This window comes from Melozone crissalis, unplaced genomic scaffold, assembly GCF_028551555.1.
Source record: "Melozone crissalis strain CALT ecotype California unplaced genomic scaffold, PUWL_Pcris_2 ptg000092l_1, whole genome shotgun sequence".
NCBI lineage: Eukaryota > Metazoa > Chordata > Aves > Passeriformes > Passerellidae > Melozone > Melozone crissalis.
The window spans coordinates 2038528-2052958 of record NW_026535869.1 but is presented as its reverse complement, the minus strand read 5'-3'; the positions used below and the strand labels follow the sequence as shown (position 1 = coordinate 2052958).

At 64.0% G+C, this 14431-nt stretch overlaps 2 protein-coding genes across 2 annotated transcripts; one reads left to right on the top strand and one right to left on the bottom strand.

Moving 5' to 3' along the window:
* Nucleotides 1-220: 220 nt before the first annotated feature.
* Nucleotides 221-3415, top strand: C1QTNF5 (C1q and TNF related 5). The gene is made up of 3 exons (XM_054291389.1): nucleotides 221-302; nucleotides 1570-1792; nucleotides 2736-3415. The coding sequence occupies exons 2-3, from the start codon at nucleotides 1576-1578 to the stop codon at nucleotides 3251-3253; spliced, it is 735 nt and encodes a 244-aa protein (XP_054147364.1). The 5' UTR covers nucleotides 221-302; nucleotides 1570-1575; the 3' UTR covers nucleotides 3254-3415.
* Nucleotides 3416-7163: 3748 nt separating this feature from the next.
* RNF26 (ring finger protein 26) lies at nucleotides 7164-10709 on the bottom strand. The gene has a single exon (XM_054291388.1). The coding sequence runs from the start codon at nucleotides 10651-10653 to the stop codon at nucleotides 9298-9300; it is 1356 nt and encodes a 451-aa protein (XP_054147363.1). The 5' UTR covers nucleotides 10654-10709; the 3' UTR covers nucleotides 7164-9297.
* Between the last annotated feature and the right edge of the window lie 3722 nt (nucleotides 10710-14431).

Genomic DNA, 14431 nt, shown 5'->3' with positions numbered 1-14431 from the left:
CCAGCCTGCACCTCCTCTCCCTCAGCTGGGCTGTTTGCAGCGCTCTCCCTTCCCCCTGCTTACAGCACTTCCGACACCATGGGATTATTTTTCTTTTTCCCCTTGTCTTGTAGCTTTTGGCTCCCAAGGCCCTTGATTTCCTTTGGAGTTTGGGAGGAGAGACGTGGGGAGGAGGAGGAGGGGGAGAGAGGCTGCCTCTCTTAGGGCCTCCGTCAGAGCCAAGGGGCCAGGCAGAGCCTCAGCCCTTGCACAGCAGCGGTGAGCAGCGAGGTGAGCCCCGGGACAGGAGCCGAGGGACCGCAGTGAGTGGGGACACCCAGCCGGGGCCAGCTGGGGCTCCCTGCCTTCCTGCTCCGGCGCCTGGGCGGAGGAGAGAACTTCTCTCCTCCTTTTCTCCTCCTTTTCCTCTTTGTTGCAGTCGTGGAGGGGGAAGAGAGCCGCTTTTCTGGGTCACGGCCGCGGGGATGGGGCCAGCGCTGGCCCCGGGGCTCAGCCCTCGCTGGGGAAGGGCTGGGGGCAGCCCGGGCACGGGGGTGGTCCCGGCACGGCCGGGGGTGGTCCCGGGGATGCTGCAGCCGGCCGGGGGTGGAGCGGAGCAGCCGGGATGCTGCCAAGGGCAGGGCCGGGCACAGCCTCGCGCTCCCCGAGCTGCCGCCGCAGAGGCAACAACCCCACCCCAGCCCTAAATCCCCTGCCCGTTCCTCTGTGGCTGGGCATCGTGGGGCAGTGCCCACCCCAAAGAGCCCCCAGCCACACATACAGAGCCACTGCCACAGCCCCGGCCCTAAAGACACACCCCAATCACGACCTGAGCTGTCCCGGGGCTGCAGGAGGCTGCGGTGGCACATGGGGATGCTGTGGTGGCACACATGGGGGTGCTGTGGTGGCACTCGGGCCATGGGGATGCTGTGGTGGCACACAGGGATGCTGTGGTGGCACACATGGGGATGCTGTGATGGCACATGTGGGGATGCTGTGGTGGCACACATGGGGGTGCTGTGGTGGCACTCGGGCCATGGGGTTGCTGTGGTGGCACATGGGGATGCTGTGGTGGCACACATGGGGATGCTGTGGTGGCACACATTGGGATGCTGCAGTGGCACATGGGGATGCTGTGGTGGCACACATGGGGATGCTGTGGTGGCACACGTGGGGATGCTGTGGTGGCACACGTGGGGATGCTGTGGTGGCACATGGGGATGCTGTGGTGGCACACGTGGGGATGCTGTGGTGGCACACATGGGGATGCTGTGGTGGCACATGGGGATGCTGTGGTGGCACACAGGCCATAGGGATGCTGTGGTGGCACACGTGGGGATGCTGTGGTGGCACACAGGCCGTGGGGATGCTGTGGTGGCACACGTGGGGATGCTGTGGTGGCACACAGGCCGTGGGGATGCTGTGGCAGGTGCAGGCAGCACCAGGCCATCGCTGAGGGGAGCAGCCCAAAAGGTGAAGGGAAAAGAAGGGGGGAATGTCCCCTGCTGACCCCCCACACTCCCTGCCAAGCACTCCCAACCCTCCTCACTGTGGTCCCCAGAGCTGAGATCCTTCTCTGCCCCCCTCCAGGACAAGATGAAGCAGCTCTTCCTCCTCCTCCTCCTCCTCGGGCTCATCAGCAGGTCCTTGCAGATCGAAGACAACAAGATCCCTGGGCTGTGCTCGGGGCAGCCGGGCATCCCAGGGACCCCGGGCCTGCACGGAGGGCAGGGTTTGCCAGGCAGAGACGGACGGGACGGCCGGGATGGAGCCATGGGCATGCCAGGGGAGAAGGGCGACATGGGCCCTCCTGGTAAGAAGGGAGAGATGCCAGCTGGGGAGCGGGATTTGCCATTCCCTACCCATGGGGAGCACCCCATGCCAGGGGGTGAGTCCTGTGTGCTGGCACAACTGCCAGATGGAGAATGAATCCTGCAGAAATGCCCTTCCCATGCCACCATCACCCTTTGGCCCTGCCTGTGGTGCCCCTGTGTTCTGTGAAAGGCAGCAGCTCCCTGTCACTGGGGAAGCTGCATTTGTCCCCATCCCCGATGCCACCCTTCTCTCCCAGCCCCGCTTTAGGAGGGACCACCAGGAATTGCATCGTTCCTGCTTTCCCCCAGCCTGTGAGGGTTTCTCCAATGATTTGCTGATGCTGAGCAAAATTTACCCACCCAGTCCTCCCCACTCGTGCTGCTTCCCCTCACAGTGCCCGGCTGTGGCGGGGAATTGATGGAACTGGGACTGGGCAGGAGGGATGGAGGAACTCTGTGGTGACTCAGAGATGACCCTGTCCCCTCCTGCCCACCCCAATGCCACCCCTCTCTTCCAGCCCTGCTTTAGGAGGGACCACTAGGAATTACATCATTCCTGCCCTGGCTCCTGAGCTGGGCTTTCCCCCAACCTGTGAGGGTTCCTCCAACGATTTGCGGATGCTGAGCTAAATGAACACACCTCCCATGCAGTGCCCGGCTGTGGCAGGGAATTGATGGAACTGGGATTGGGCGGGAGGGATGGAGGAGCTCTGTGGTGACTCAGAGGTGACCCTGTCCCCTCTGCCTGCCCAGGAGTGCCAAGTCCCCACGGGGAGATGGGCAGCCCTGGCGTGGACGGGCTGCACGGTGAGAAGGGAGCCCAGGGCCAGTGCGCTGTGCCTCCGCGCTCCTGGCTGTGGCAGGGAACTGGTGAAACTGGGATTGGGCAGGAGGGATGGAGGAGCTCTGTGGTGACTCTCTGTCTCCTCCTGCCTGTCCCAGGAGTGCCAGGTCCCCGCGGGGAGATGGGCAGCCCCGGCGTGGACGGGCTGCACGGCGAGAAGGGAGCCCAGGGCGAGTGCGCTGTCGCTCCTCGCTCCGCCTTCAGCGCCAAGCGCTCCGAGTCCCGCAGCCCTCCCCTGGCCGACCAGCCCATCCTCTTCGACGTGGTGCTCATCAACGAGCAGGGCCACTACGACCCTGGCACGGGCAAGTTCACCTGCGAGGTGCCCGGCCTCTACTACTTCGCCGTGCACGCCACCGTGTACCGCACCAGCCTGCAGTTCGACATCATGAAGAACGGGCGCTCCATCGCCTCCTTCTTCCAGTACTACGGCAACTGGCCCAAGCCCACCTCGCTCTCGGGGGGCACCCTGGTCCGCCTGGAGCCCGAGGACGAGGTGTGGGTGCAGGTGGGCGTGGGGGACTACATCGGCTTCTACGCCAGCGTCAAGACGGACAGCACCTTCACCGGCTTCCTCGTCTACTCCTACTGGCAAAACTCCGCCGTGTTCGCCTGAGCTCGCCCTCGGCTCCCTTCCCCGAGAGCAGCACCCCTGCCCTGCTCGGGGCACAGAAACGCTCCCTGTGCCATGGCGGGGGTGATGGAACACCCCTGGAGCAGCTCGCTGCTGTTTCGGGCACCCCCAGGGCAGGGCAAGCCGGGCTGGGTGGCCGGGAGCCGGTGCCGGGGGTCGTGCCCCATCCCTCCCCTCAATAAAGGATGCTCAGCTCCGCGTGTGCCGCCTGCCTCCTGCGCCCCCAGGGGGCTGCGCAGCCCTGCCGGGGGTCCGGGCCGGGCCCACCGTGCGGGGATGTCCCCGCAGGGCCAGCGAGAGCCGCTAGATGGTGGCATCGGCGTCCTGGAGCCGTGAGCGCGGCGCTGCGACCGCCCCCGGCGCCTCCCCGAGCCTCGGGAGCGCCCCCGGGTCCCCCCGAGCACCGAGCCCCGGAGGATGGGAGGGTCCCCAAGCTGCCAGGGCCACCCCGGAGGGAGCTCATTGTCCGGGGGTGGCCCTCGGTCCCCGAACGGGGCTAGCCGAGCCCCCCGCCCCAGTGTGAAAGCGGTGACCCGCCGCTGGGAAAGGTCGCTATTTTTAGCAGGGCAATGAAGAGCTTCCTCATTCCTTGCCCAAAATAGGTCCCTGAGGGGAACAAGCCGGGGAGGGGGCTCTTGGCCAGCGGCCGAACCCCTTAATGGGCTTGGCGCGCTGCCCTGCCCGGTTGTGGGGCGCCAGCTGGGACCGGCTCCTCTCCTGGCCGTGCCCAGCCCAGGAACCCGAACACAGCGGGACGGCCACCCTTGCCCTGCCCCGGATCCCCCATTGCCCCCCATCTGTGCCAGACGGACCCCCAGGATAGAGCTGTGCCCATCGGGATGGGCAAACCCCTGTGCCTGCCCACCAGGGGCTGCAGCAGCTGGCACCAGCCATAAGAACACCGTGTGCCACCCAGTGCCACCCCAGTCCAGCACTGAGGACCATGGGCACAGCACTGCAGCCTGTCCGGGCCACCCCCAGCCCATGGGGACCTGGGTGTCCCTTTTGGGGGGCAGGGGGGCTCTGCTGCAGGGGTGGGGTTGCAGCAGAAGTCTCTGTTTGGGCCGGAGATGGATTTTTGTGCAAGCAGAGCTGCTCAGGGGGCAAACAGCGCCGCAGAGCAGATCGATGGCTATTCTGGGAGGAGGAAAGGGAATTTTCTGCAAGAGGTGCGTGGGGGCTGGGAGCATTCCCTGGTCCCTGTCACGATGTGGGGGAGCAGGATCAGCACTGGCAGCCACGGCAGCTCCTGGGCTCTGCTGCCTTTGGGGTGCTCTTGGCTGTGTGGGCAATTTGGGATCGGGGGATCCCCTGTGAGAACGTGAGGGTGTCTGCTGCTGCCTAGGGAGGATGAGGAAAAGGAAAAGGAAAAGGAAAAGGAAAAGGGAGCCGCAGGAGACTCTGACAAGCTCCTAGTCAGCTCCAGGTGGTTTTGATGAGCTCTGCCAGCTTCCCCCAGTTAGGAGAGCTTGGAGACCCTGCCCCAGCAGAGCCCAGGCCAGGGAGGGGCCAGCATCCCTCAGCCAGGACAAGAGAGGAGCTATATAAGAGCCAGGCTGAGCCCTCAGGTGCTGAGTGCAGCTGACAGAGGCAGCAGTTGGGTCGTTTTGTTGTTTCTTTTGAGGTTTTTGTGGCTGCTTTGTGGGTGTTTTAGGAACAGAAATAAATGTCAGCGCCTCTTTTCAGAGCAGCACTCGTGTCCTTGGCACTGCGAGGTCACCTGAGGGGGTCAGCAGGCACCAGAGATTAAAGAAATCACTGGATCGTGTTTGAGATCCTACAGCTGCACATGGTGTCAGGGCATGGAAGGGTGGCTTGGAGGGCTCCTGCTCCACCCAAATTTTGGTTATGGCCCAGCTTCAGAGGCCCCATCACTGCCGAGGTGCAGGGAACACTCCCAGACATCTCCAGGACTGCTGAGCTGGTAAGGACACCCTTAACCTGGGAATGGCAGGGGAGGGACAATCCTGCTCACATGGGGGTGGGCTGGGCAAGAAAACGACCCAAAAAAAGGCTCAAAAACAGGAGAGCAGACACCGGCTCCTTCAGGATGTCCTTGGGATAACCCCACGTCCTGGAGAGGCGTCCAGGAGGATGAAGCATCAGACCCGTCCCTGTGAGCAGGGGTGGGAGGTGCTGATCAAATCCTGCTGCTCAAAGGGGCAGGAGAGTCTCATCTTACTGAGACATCGGGAACTCTGCTGTCCCCAGAACAGAGCTCGCCGCTCCGGCCTGGGTGCCCTCGGTGTCCCTGAGGCTGCGGGGTCGCTGCTGAGCCCGGGCAGCTGATGATGCTCCCCGTGCTGCCTCGCTAATGAGAGCCCAGGCTGGTTCCCGCAGCAGCCCAAAGCTCCCCGCGGTTCTGCCGCTGCTCCTCAGCTGCTCCCTCCCTCCCTGCGGGCCGGGTGTCATCATCATCATCCCCGCTCCCGCTGTGCCCATCTGTGCCTCCGCTCCCTGATCGGTGCCTCCTGTCCCCAGGCTGTGCCGAGCCGCTCACTGGGGACCGGGAGATGCAGCTGGGATGACAAAAGGATTTTCCCGGTGCCTGGAGGCTCCTGCTTACAGCGGGCTGCCAGAACCGACCACCCCAGTGTTCCCAAACCAGGGCACCCGGCAGCATCTCCTCCTCCCTCCTTGGGGAAGGGTCTGGGCGCTTTGATGAGCTGAGAGCAGCCTGCTGGGCTGTGTGGGAGCCTCCCAAGCATGTTCAGGAGCAGGGAATACCCCGAGGACCCCAAATCTTCTCTCCTGGAGCGGCCCAGTCCCGAAGCGCCAGGGCAGGCAGGGCTCAGGGAGTTTATCCATTAGCTCGGAGCTGGTTGCATTTTCCTCCCGCAATCGCCGGCTGCTCGAGCAGAGATGGAGCCAAGCGTGTGCAGGATGGCTCCCGGGGGAGGGCCGTGTCCTGCACAGCCTGTCCTCGCTGGGAAAGCTGCGCTGCAGTGGCCTGGGGTGGCCGAGCAGCCTCCCCATCCCCTGCCGGGGCTGCCGGCTGGGAGAGCCGGCCTGGGCAGGGCAGGGCAGGGCACGTTCCCTGTGCCATGCCCCTGCTGATCCCACCCTCCTGCCCCTCTGCAGCCTCCCCAGGTGCCCAGGCAGCCTCGGGTCACACCCTAGGGGCAGGAGAAGTGCGTCATTTGCCCGGTTATCACACATCTGCCAGCGCTGCCCTGCTCCCTGTGCCTGAGCAGATATCTGCCTCTTTCTGGCCTCCCCTCTCCTGGTTCCCATCCTGATTGAAATGAGCCACTTTGCCAGGGCAGGGCAAGCCAGGACTGCTGCAGTCTCTGCCCATCAGGGTCCTGAGCCGTTTTCCCACACAATTTATGAGGATGCTGGGGAAGCAGAGAGTGCTTAAAAGCACAAAGGAACCTGCCAGGAGCTCAGACCCGAACCAGGGAGCGGCTCCTTGTGCAGCAAATGCATCAGGGTAGCCCTGAGCCTTTCTGCAAGGCAAGACCCAGCCCTGCCTCCATCCCAGGGACAGTCTGAGGCAGCAGAAATGTGCAGGAACGGGAAGGAACATGTCCCAGCACGTTCCTGCCAGCCTGGAACACACTGGGAGCCCCCAGCCTCTCCTCCCTGTCCCCTGGTGTGGTGTATCCACAACCATCTCCTCTCACCTGGGTTGGCAGAGCAGGAGTTGGGGGCTGCCAGCTCTGAGGAGCTGGTTTGGGTGTGAATTCATCTCCTGGGTGCTGGGTTTTCCTTGGCTCCAGGTATCTCACAGCATTGCTTTTGTGGGGGCAAACACCCCTGAGGCTGCAGGTGATGTTGGCCCTTTGAGGGGAGGGATGGGCTTTCCATGGAGCCCAGGGGTGGATAAAGGAGACCCAAACACACATTTCCCCAAAAAATCCATTCCCAAGAATGAGGCAGCAGCCAGCTCTTGGTAAAGGAGATTTTAATCTGCTCAGTATCTAGTCCATAGTGCAAAGAGTTAAACTTAAGGCAAAGCCTTCTCTTATAAACAGCAAACAGGCCCTAAACAAACAAGCGTGACTGCTATAATAATAATAATATAAAAAAAAGGGGTTAAGGGAACAAACTGCACTTTTAGGGAGGTGTCCTTTCCCCCCCCAGCCTGTAACTCATGTAGGGAACGTTGCACCCCCTGATCCACGAGCTGGTCCCAAGGGAATGCTGCTGCCTGTGGAGCAGGGCCACAATCCCACTCTGAGTGACTCCAGATGGAGCTCCCTGACCCCTCTGCAGGTGCCTGGGACAGGCAGAGCCTGGGCTCACACTCCTCTGGTGAGGGTTTGGCTGCCGCCAAGTGTTGGTGGCAGCTGAACGAGGCAGGTGAGTGGGGAGGCACAGGGACAAGAGCTGGAGCAATGGGGAGCTCTGCATCTCCTTGAAGTGGAGTGGAGGCAGCTGAGAGCCCTTCTAACACCCATCAGTGCTCAGGAGCCTGGCTGGGCCAGGAATCCTTCCAGCTCCCAGGAAATGTGGGAGCAACCACGCCTGGCAGTGCCTTTCTGAGCAAAGCCACTCAACAAGAGGATAGCTCCTTGCTAGAGCTCAGCCTTGCAGCTCAGAGGCATCTCCCAGCCCAGCCTGGCCCTCTCTGCTGCCTCTGTTTTGGCTTAAATTGCTAATCAAGAAGGAAAACAGAAGGGGAAGCATGCCAGCTGCCCTCAGGCTCTTGGCTTGCAGTCCAGAGTCAAGGCTCTCTCTGCTCTGGCTCCAGCCAAAATTGGCTGTGGCGTGTGGCTGACCTCAGGCAAGCAGCTGGGAAAGGAAAAGCTTTTAAGTGCAAGGCCCTCCCGCAGCCCAGCAATTTCTTGGAATGGTGCTGGTTGCCCAAGCTGGGATGAGCCACCTCAGGATGGGATGGACGCCTTGGACTCCAGGGGACACCTCTGAGTGGAAGTAACTACATTGGTGACAGACAACACGACAAAACAAAGGTACAGGCCCACCCCAACCCCAGCTATCCGTGGTCCTGGTGCTGCTCCACGCACAGCTGCAGATCCACAGCGTGGATGTGCAGAAACTGTGCCTGGAGCTGGAATGTCTGTGAGCTCCCAAGAGCTTTGGGGTGCTCCCTTTTCTCGTAAAGAGTTCCTCCCTGAAGCCAGCCCAGCCTGGGAAGGAGCCAGCAAGCTCTGGAGTGACCCTCCCTGCTCCATGGCGCTCTTAGCCTGCAGATGTGTGGGGTTTGGAGAGGATTCTCCAGCCTTGGCTCAAAGCTGGGCTGCTGCTGCTGCTGCCAGGGCTGGGAGCACTGCCTGGGGGCCTCTCCTCAGCTCCCCAGGCAGCACCAGCAGCCCTGCAGGAGGAGCAGTGATCCCTGCAGGCCCCCCATGCAGGTAACCTGGTGTGTGCTTGCTAGTCTTGCATAGGTGATGCGTGGAAGCAGCAGCAGCACTGAGCTCTGCAGGGTCCATCGCAGCTCCACGCTGTCCTGGCAAGAGAGATCCCTCAAAAAGCAAAGCCCTGGGGTGATGAAGTACCCCAAAAACCTGTTCTCCAGCTGAGAGCCAGGTTCAGCAAACATTAAACAACTCGAGTGTGCTCCTGGCTCTCCCTGGGCCTTGCAAACAGGGCACTCCTCCCTTTTCCCATGGAGCTCCTCCAGGCCTGGATGCAGCCTGCCAGGTAATTTTCTAGTGAAACCTTAGAAAAAAACCCTCCCTTGCCTTGCACCAGCCCCTGTGACTGCCAGGAGAGCACAGCCTGTAACCTTCCATCAGCTTTGGCTAGGAGGGACCAGAGCATTTCTCTGCGCTCTACTTTGGATCTCAGGCTGCAGGCTCGAGGCAACAGGCCCTGAAACAGCAAAAGTTGTCAACAAAAAACCAGGTAACTCTTCCAGCCCGCCGCAGAGATCAGTATTGTGCTTGCTAGCAAGAGCTACAACCTAGTTAGGCAGCAAATGTGACCAGCAGACACCCCGCAGCGTTCTGCCCTTCCAGCACCATCCACAGTTCTTTGGAAGCTGCTCGAGGCAGCCCTGGGAAGTGCAGACAGGGGTGCTCTTGACCTCCTGGGAAAAACAGCCCAAGCCTCCCCTGGGCTCACAGGTAGACGTTGAGGGTCTGCAGGATCACCTGGCGGCACAGGGGGCAGTTGCGCTGGTAGATGTCCTGCTGCAGGAGCACCTCTGTGCACTCCTGGCACAGGCACAGGTGCCTGCAGGGCAGCAGCAGGACTGTCTTGGTCTGGTCCTGGCAGATGACGCATTTCTTACGCTCCTCTTGCTCTTTCAGCAGCACCCAGGGGTCGTTGTTGGGGTCTCCCTCGGCGTTCCCGGCCGTGGCGTTCAGCCGCTGCTTCCTCGGGGACCTCCACCAGGACGTGCCTGGCTCCTCCCTGGCTGTCTGGGGACGCTGCCCTGCCCCAGCACGGCTCAGAGCAGGTCGTGGCTGCGGCCCCTGCTCTGCATCCAGCCGCTCCTCCAGCCCGGCCAGCAGCTGGCCCAGCGTCACCCTGTCGGCGGCCGGGGCTCGGGGGGCACCCACGGCGCGTCGCTGCTCGCTGCCCCGGTTGCCCGTCCTGCCCCCCTGGCTCCAGTTGGTCACCTGCTGGATCCAGTCCACCAGCCTGCGCCAGGGCTGCGAGGTGACGGCCACTCCCAGGCTGAGCGCGGCCACCTGGTAGAGGCGCCAGGCGTCCCTGTGCAGGCGGCGCAGTGAGGGCAGCGTGTGCAGGTGGCCCAGCAGGTACCCCGTCAGCGTCCACAGCAGCCCGGGGTTGAAGGCGAAGGCGCTGACCAGCACGATGAGCAGCAGCAAGCCCAGGCCGTAGACGTTGACGAAGAAGACGCTGATGAAGAGCTCGGTGGCGGAGCAGAGCAGCTCGAAGGCCATCTGGCAGGGCGACCACAGCAGGATGGACACGGCGATGGCGCCGCTGGACACGTGCGCCAGGAAGGCGGCCAGCAGCTCGGCCAGCCGGACCACGGGCCCGGCCAGCGAGTCCCAGAGGGCGGCGAGCAGCGTGAAGAGGTTCTGCGCGCCGATGAGACACACGTTCACCAGGCTGTTGGCCAGGTACATCAGCAGGCTGGAGCCGATGGCCAGCGCCTCGCACAGCTGCCGGCACAGCGCCTGCCCGCAGCCCAGCACGGCGCCCAGCCCGCGCTGCGCCAGCTCCCGGCCCCGCAGCGCCAGGTGCGACGCCAGGTGCGACACCAGGTGCCCAGCCGCCCGCATGCCCTCCATGGCCCCGCAGCAGCCGCGCACCAGCACCAGCGCATCCCAGCACGCCACCGCCGCGGCGGCCGCGGCCGCGGGCAGGCTGGAGGCCGCGGCCAGCAGCCAGAGCAGCGCGGACACCAGCGAGGACACCAGAAAGAAGTTGAGGTCGAGCACCAGCAGCAGCAGGTCGAGCAGCAGGCGCAGCCCGCGGAGCAGCGCGAACAGCACGTCCATGGTCCCCGCGGGGCCGTACGGCTGCTCAGCCGCGGGGCCCCTCCGCCATGGGCGCAGCCATCTTGGCAGCCGCCGCCGTGCGGAGCGCGGCCAATCAGCCGAGGGGGCTCCGCCCGGACTCGCCGCTGATTGGTCGGTTCGCAGGATGCGGCGGGGGCGTGGCTGTCAGCAGAGGCCACGCCCACTGAGGTAGTTTAAAGGCCCAGTAGCGCCCGTTAGCCCGGAGCGTTCACCGCGAGCCAGATCCGTTTTTGCAGTTTTAACTGCATGAATGAAGACTGTCCATGCAATTCCTGATCTCTTGGTGGATCTGCCCGACCATTACATAAAGAGGAAAAGCTCACGGCACAGTAACATTTTCCAATATTCCGGATTGATCCAAGCCCAGTCCAACTTGGCCTTGGACACTGCCAGGGATGGGGCAGGCACAGCTTCCCTGGGCACCCTCTGCCAGGGTCTGCCCACCCTCACAGGGAGGAATTTCTTCCCAGTACACCAGGTAACCCTGCCCCCTGTTAGTGGGAAGTTGTTCCCCCTTGTCCCACCAGTCCCAGAGGGGGGCACAGGGATGCTCAGGGGATGCAACAGCTCTGCTCTGGAGACAGCCTAGGAGAGATGGGGGTGTCCAGCTTGGAGAAGAGAAGCAGGAGGAGACCTTGGAGCCCCTTGCAGTGCCTAGAGGAGCTCCAGGAGAGCTGGAGAGGGAGTTTGCACAAGGGATGGGGCTCAGGAGCCAGGACAGAGCAAGCACAGTGCAGGGATGGGCAGGGCTTGGTATCAGCCCCCCAAAGTTGGTTCCAACAGCACGGGGGGATCCCACCAACAGCAGGGGCCATGCATGAGTGGGGTTTGTGCCAGCCTGAGCCCTGGCACAGGGAAGCTCTGCCCGTGCCAGCAGGATCCCCTGGGCCTGCTGGGGACAGAGTCAGCCCAGGGTCACCCGGCCAAGCAGTTTCCTGCAGGAGGTTTGAACATAAAGCCGTGGCCGTGGCTCACAGCGAGGTTCCAGCCCTGGAGCAGGTCCTGCCTGTCCTGCTGGACCCCAGCCAGGGCGTGGGGCTGTCAAAGCCTTGGCTCTGCCGTGCCCCAGGGGACGGCCCTGCCCTGCTGCCCTGACGGCGATGACAAGCTCAGGAAAGTGCAACCCTGAAGCCCAAGGCTTTTTAAGGAAGGAGAGGGCGAGCGAGGGGCAGGATGACCCACGGGGAAGCCACGAGCAGCCCGGGAGGCTCCGGCCAGCGTGGGGCCGAGGGGGGAGGCAGCAACCCCGAGGGAGCCCCGGCCGCCTTCCTGCAGGCGGCTCCCTGAGCAGCGCAGGGGCCGGGATGGCACATCCGTGTCCGTCTGTCTGTCTGTCCGTGCCCGGGCTCTGTCGCGCTGTCTGGCGCTGCGGCTCCGAGGCAGCGCTGCCGCATCCCCAGGGAGCGCCCGCCCGTGACGGAGTCAGGATGCTTTCAGCATTTATGGTAATGTTTGGGTTTCTCATCGCTTTCCCAAACAGGAGAAGGGAAAGGAGAGCCGAGCCAAGGGCTGGGCGTGCTCCGCTCGTTCCCTGCCCCCGGCTGTGCACCTGCCTCGCCCTCCCCGCTCCCACCGTGCCGGGGTACCCCGGTGGGCTCCCACCTGGGCCGGGGGCTGCAGCGCTCAGGGGTCGTGGCTCCATGGCAGGGCTGATCCGAGGGACGCAGGGAGCTCTGCCCGCTCCCATCCCGGTGGGATGTCCAGCCCTGCAGGAGAGAGGCACAGGGGGCTGGGACACCTGGTGGCAGCGCAGGCTGGGACAGTGGCTCGGCTGGAGCAGAGTGGGGAAACCTTGGGATGGAAACCCTTCCCGGGGCTGTGAGGGGACACAGAGCTCCCACCGATGTGCCTTGGCAGCCAGGCTGGGGTGGGACCCCTCCTCACAAGGACAGTCCCTGGCTCTTGATGCGCTCGCTGGAGGTCTGGGGTGCACTCCAAGCTGTGGAGCTGCGGGCAGTACACGGGGTGTACCCTCCTTGTGAGCCCCCTGCCCTCCTCATCCTCATCGGGCACAGGCTCAGCTGCCATCGGGGACCCCCCGAGCCCACCCTGAGGGCGCAGAGCCCGGCACGAGTGCGGGTCCCGCAGCACCGGCAGGGCTGGCACCGAGCGCTGCCCCGGGACTGGCACCGATCCCTGCCCCGGGGCTGGCACCGAGCCCGGCCCCGGGGCTGGCACCGAGCCCGGCCCCGGGGCTGCTGCATCACAGCTCCATCACCGAGCTGAGCTCACCTCGCATTCCAGAAAAACAGCAGCCAGGGGACGCCTCAGCCCTCCCCGAGCCCTTCTGGATTCATCTGGAAGCAGAGGGGGGCAGGGAGCAGCTCCAGGGCTGCGTGTGCCAGGGTTGAGGGGTTCTCCGGAGCCTGGGGGGATTCCCCAGCCCCAGCGTCTCATCCTGCCTCCCTTGGTCCTTGGGCACATCCCGAGGGGATTTATGGAGTGTGGGGCCCGCTGGTGTCACTCCAGTGCTCCCAGTGCACTCCCAGTGTGCTCCCAGTGCGCTCCCAGGGTTCTCATGTGCTCCCAGTATGTGCTCCCTGTGATCCCAGTGTGCTCCCAGCACTCCTAGTGTGTTCCCAGTGCATTCTCAGTGTGCTCCCAAAATTCCCAGTGTGTTCCCAGTCTGCTCCCCGTGTTCCCAGTGTGCACCCAGTGCTCCCAGTGTGCTCCTAGTGTGCTCCCAGTGCACTCCCAGTGTTCCCAGTGTGCTTCCAGTGTGTTCCCAGTGCTCCCAGTGAGCTCCCAGTCTGCTCTCCGTGTTCCCAGTGTGCTCCCAGTGAGCTCCCAGTGAGCTCCCAGCTGCCTGAGCAGCGGGCACCATGCCCAGGGTGCCCTCCCCTGCAGATCTCAGGGCGTGTGGCAGCCCCCAGAGGCCGGGGCAGGCAGCACGGTCCTGCCAGGCCCTGCCTCACCCCGGCTGCCCCCAGGCCGGCCCTGCCCAGCCCTGCCCAGCCCGGGAGGGAACAATGGCTCATTGCGCCGCATCCGCTCCGGAAAATCCCCCGGCCCCGCTCGGGCTGCGCTCCAGCGCGCTGTGGCTCGCTCTTCCTCCGGCCTTGGAGGGGCAGCTGAAGGATCCTCCGCACCCTGCGGGCAGGGAACACCCGGAGCTGCTGGGGAGAGCCCTCAGGAAGGAGCTGGAGCTGCAGGGAGGGAGCCCAGCCCTGTCCCCAGCAGCCACAGCTGCCATCATACCGCTCACCCTGAGCAGGAGCACAAGGGCTGCTCGCCGTGTTCCTGGAGGGCTCTGGATGGGAGCTGGGACATCTATCTCCTCCTGGAGCCCGGCCAGACAGCCCTGGGAAAGACAAGTCCTCTTCCATGGGAAAGTCGTGCAAGAAGGAATTCCTCCCTGGCCGGCCCAGCCCCACGGCTCCCCAGGGCCCTGGTGGGGCTGTGCCCTGCCTGCTGCCTTGTCCCAGCCAGCCCCCAGCTTCCCCCAGCCCTCTCCACAGGGAACCTTCCCAAAGGCCTCCAAAGGGATCCCCTGCAAGAGGGGCTCCCCCAGAGCCGGGCCTTTAGCCCGGGGCTAATCTCTAATTAGGCTTGCTTGCAGATGAGCCTAATGAGCCACCCCGGGGGAGCCCTGCAGACACAGCCAGAGGAAGAGATCCCTGCAGGCAGGCCCAGGGAGTGATGCTGCGTCCCCATCCCGGCTTCTCCTCCCTTCCTCGGCAGCACGGAGCCGGAAAAGCCGGGTGAGAGGGAGCACAGGGCAGGGCTGCTCCTCCTGCCCGCTCCCCTGGGCAGCCGT

Bases quoted from the DNA above. Each gene is read 5' to 3' on its own strand.
- C1QTNF5 (XM_054291389.1), top strand. From the start codon at position 1,576: ATGAAGCAGCTCTTCCTCCTCCTCCTCCTCCTCGGGCTCATCAGCAGG. The intron at 1,793-2,735 runs GTAAGAAGGGAG...TGCCTGTCCCAG, and splicing joins GGGCGACATGGGCCCTCCTG to GAGTGCCAGGTCCCCGCGGG.
- RNF26 (XM_054291388.1), bottom strand. From the start codon at position 10,653: ATGGACGTGCTGTTCGCGCTGCTCCGCGGGCTGCGCCTGCTGCTCGAC.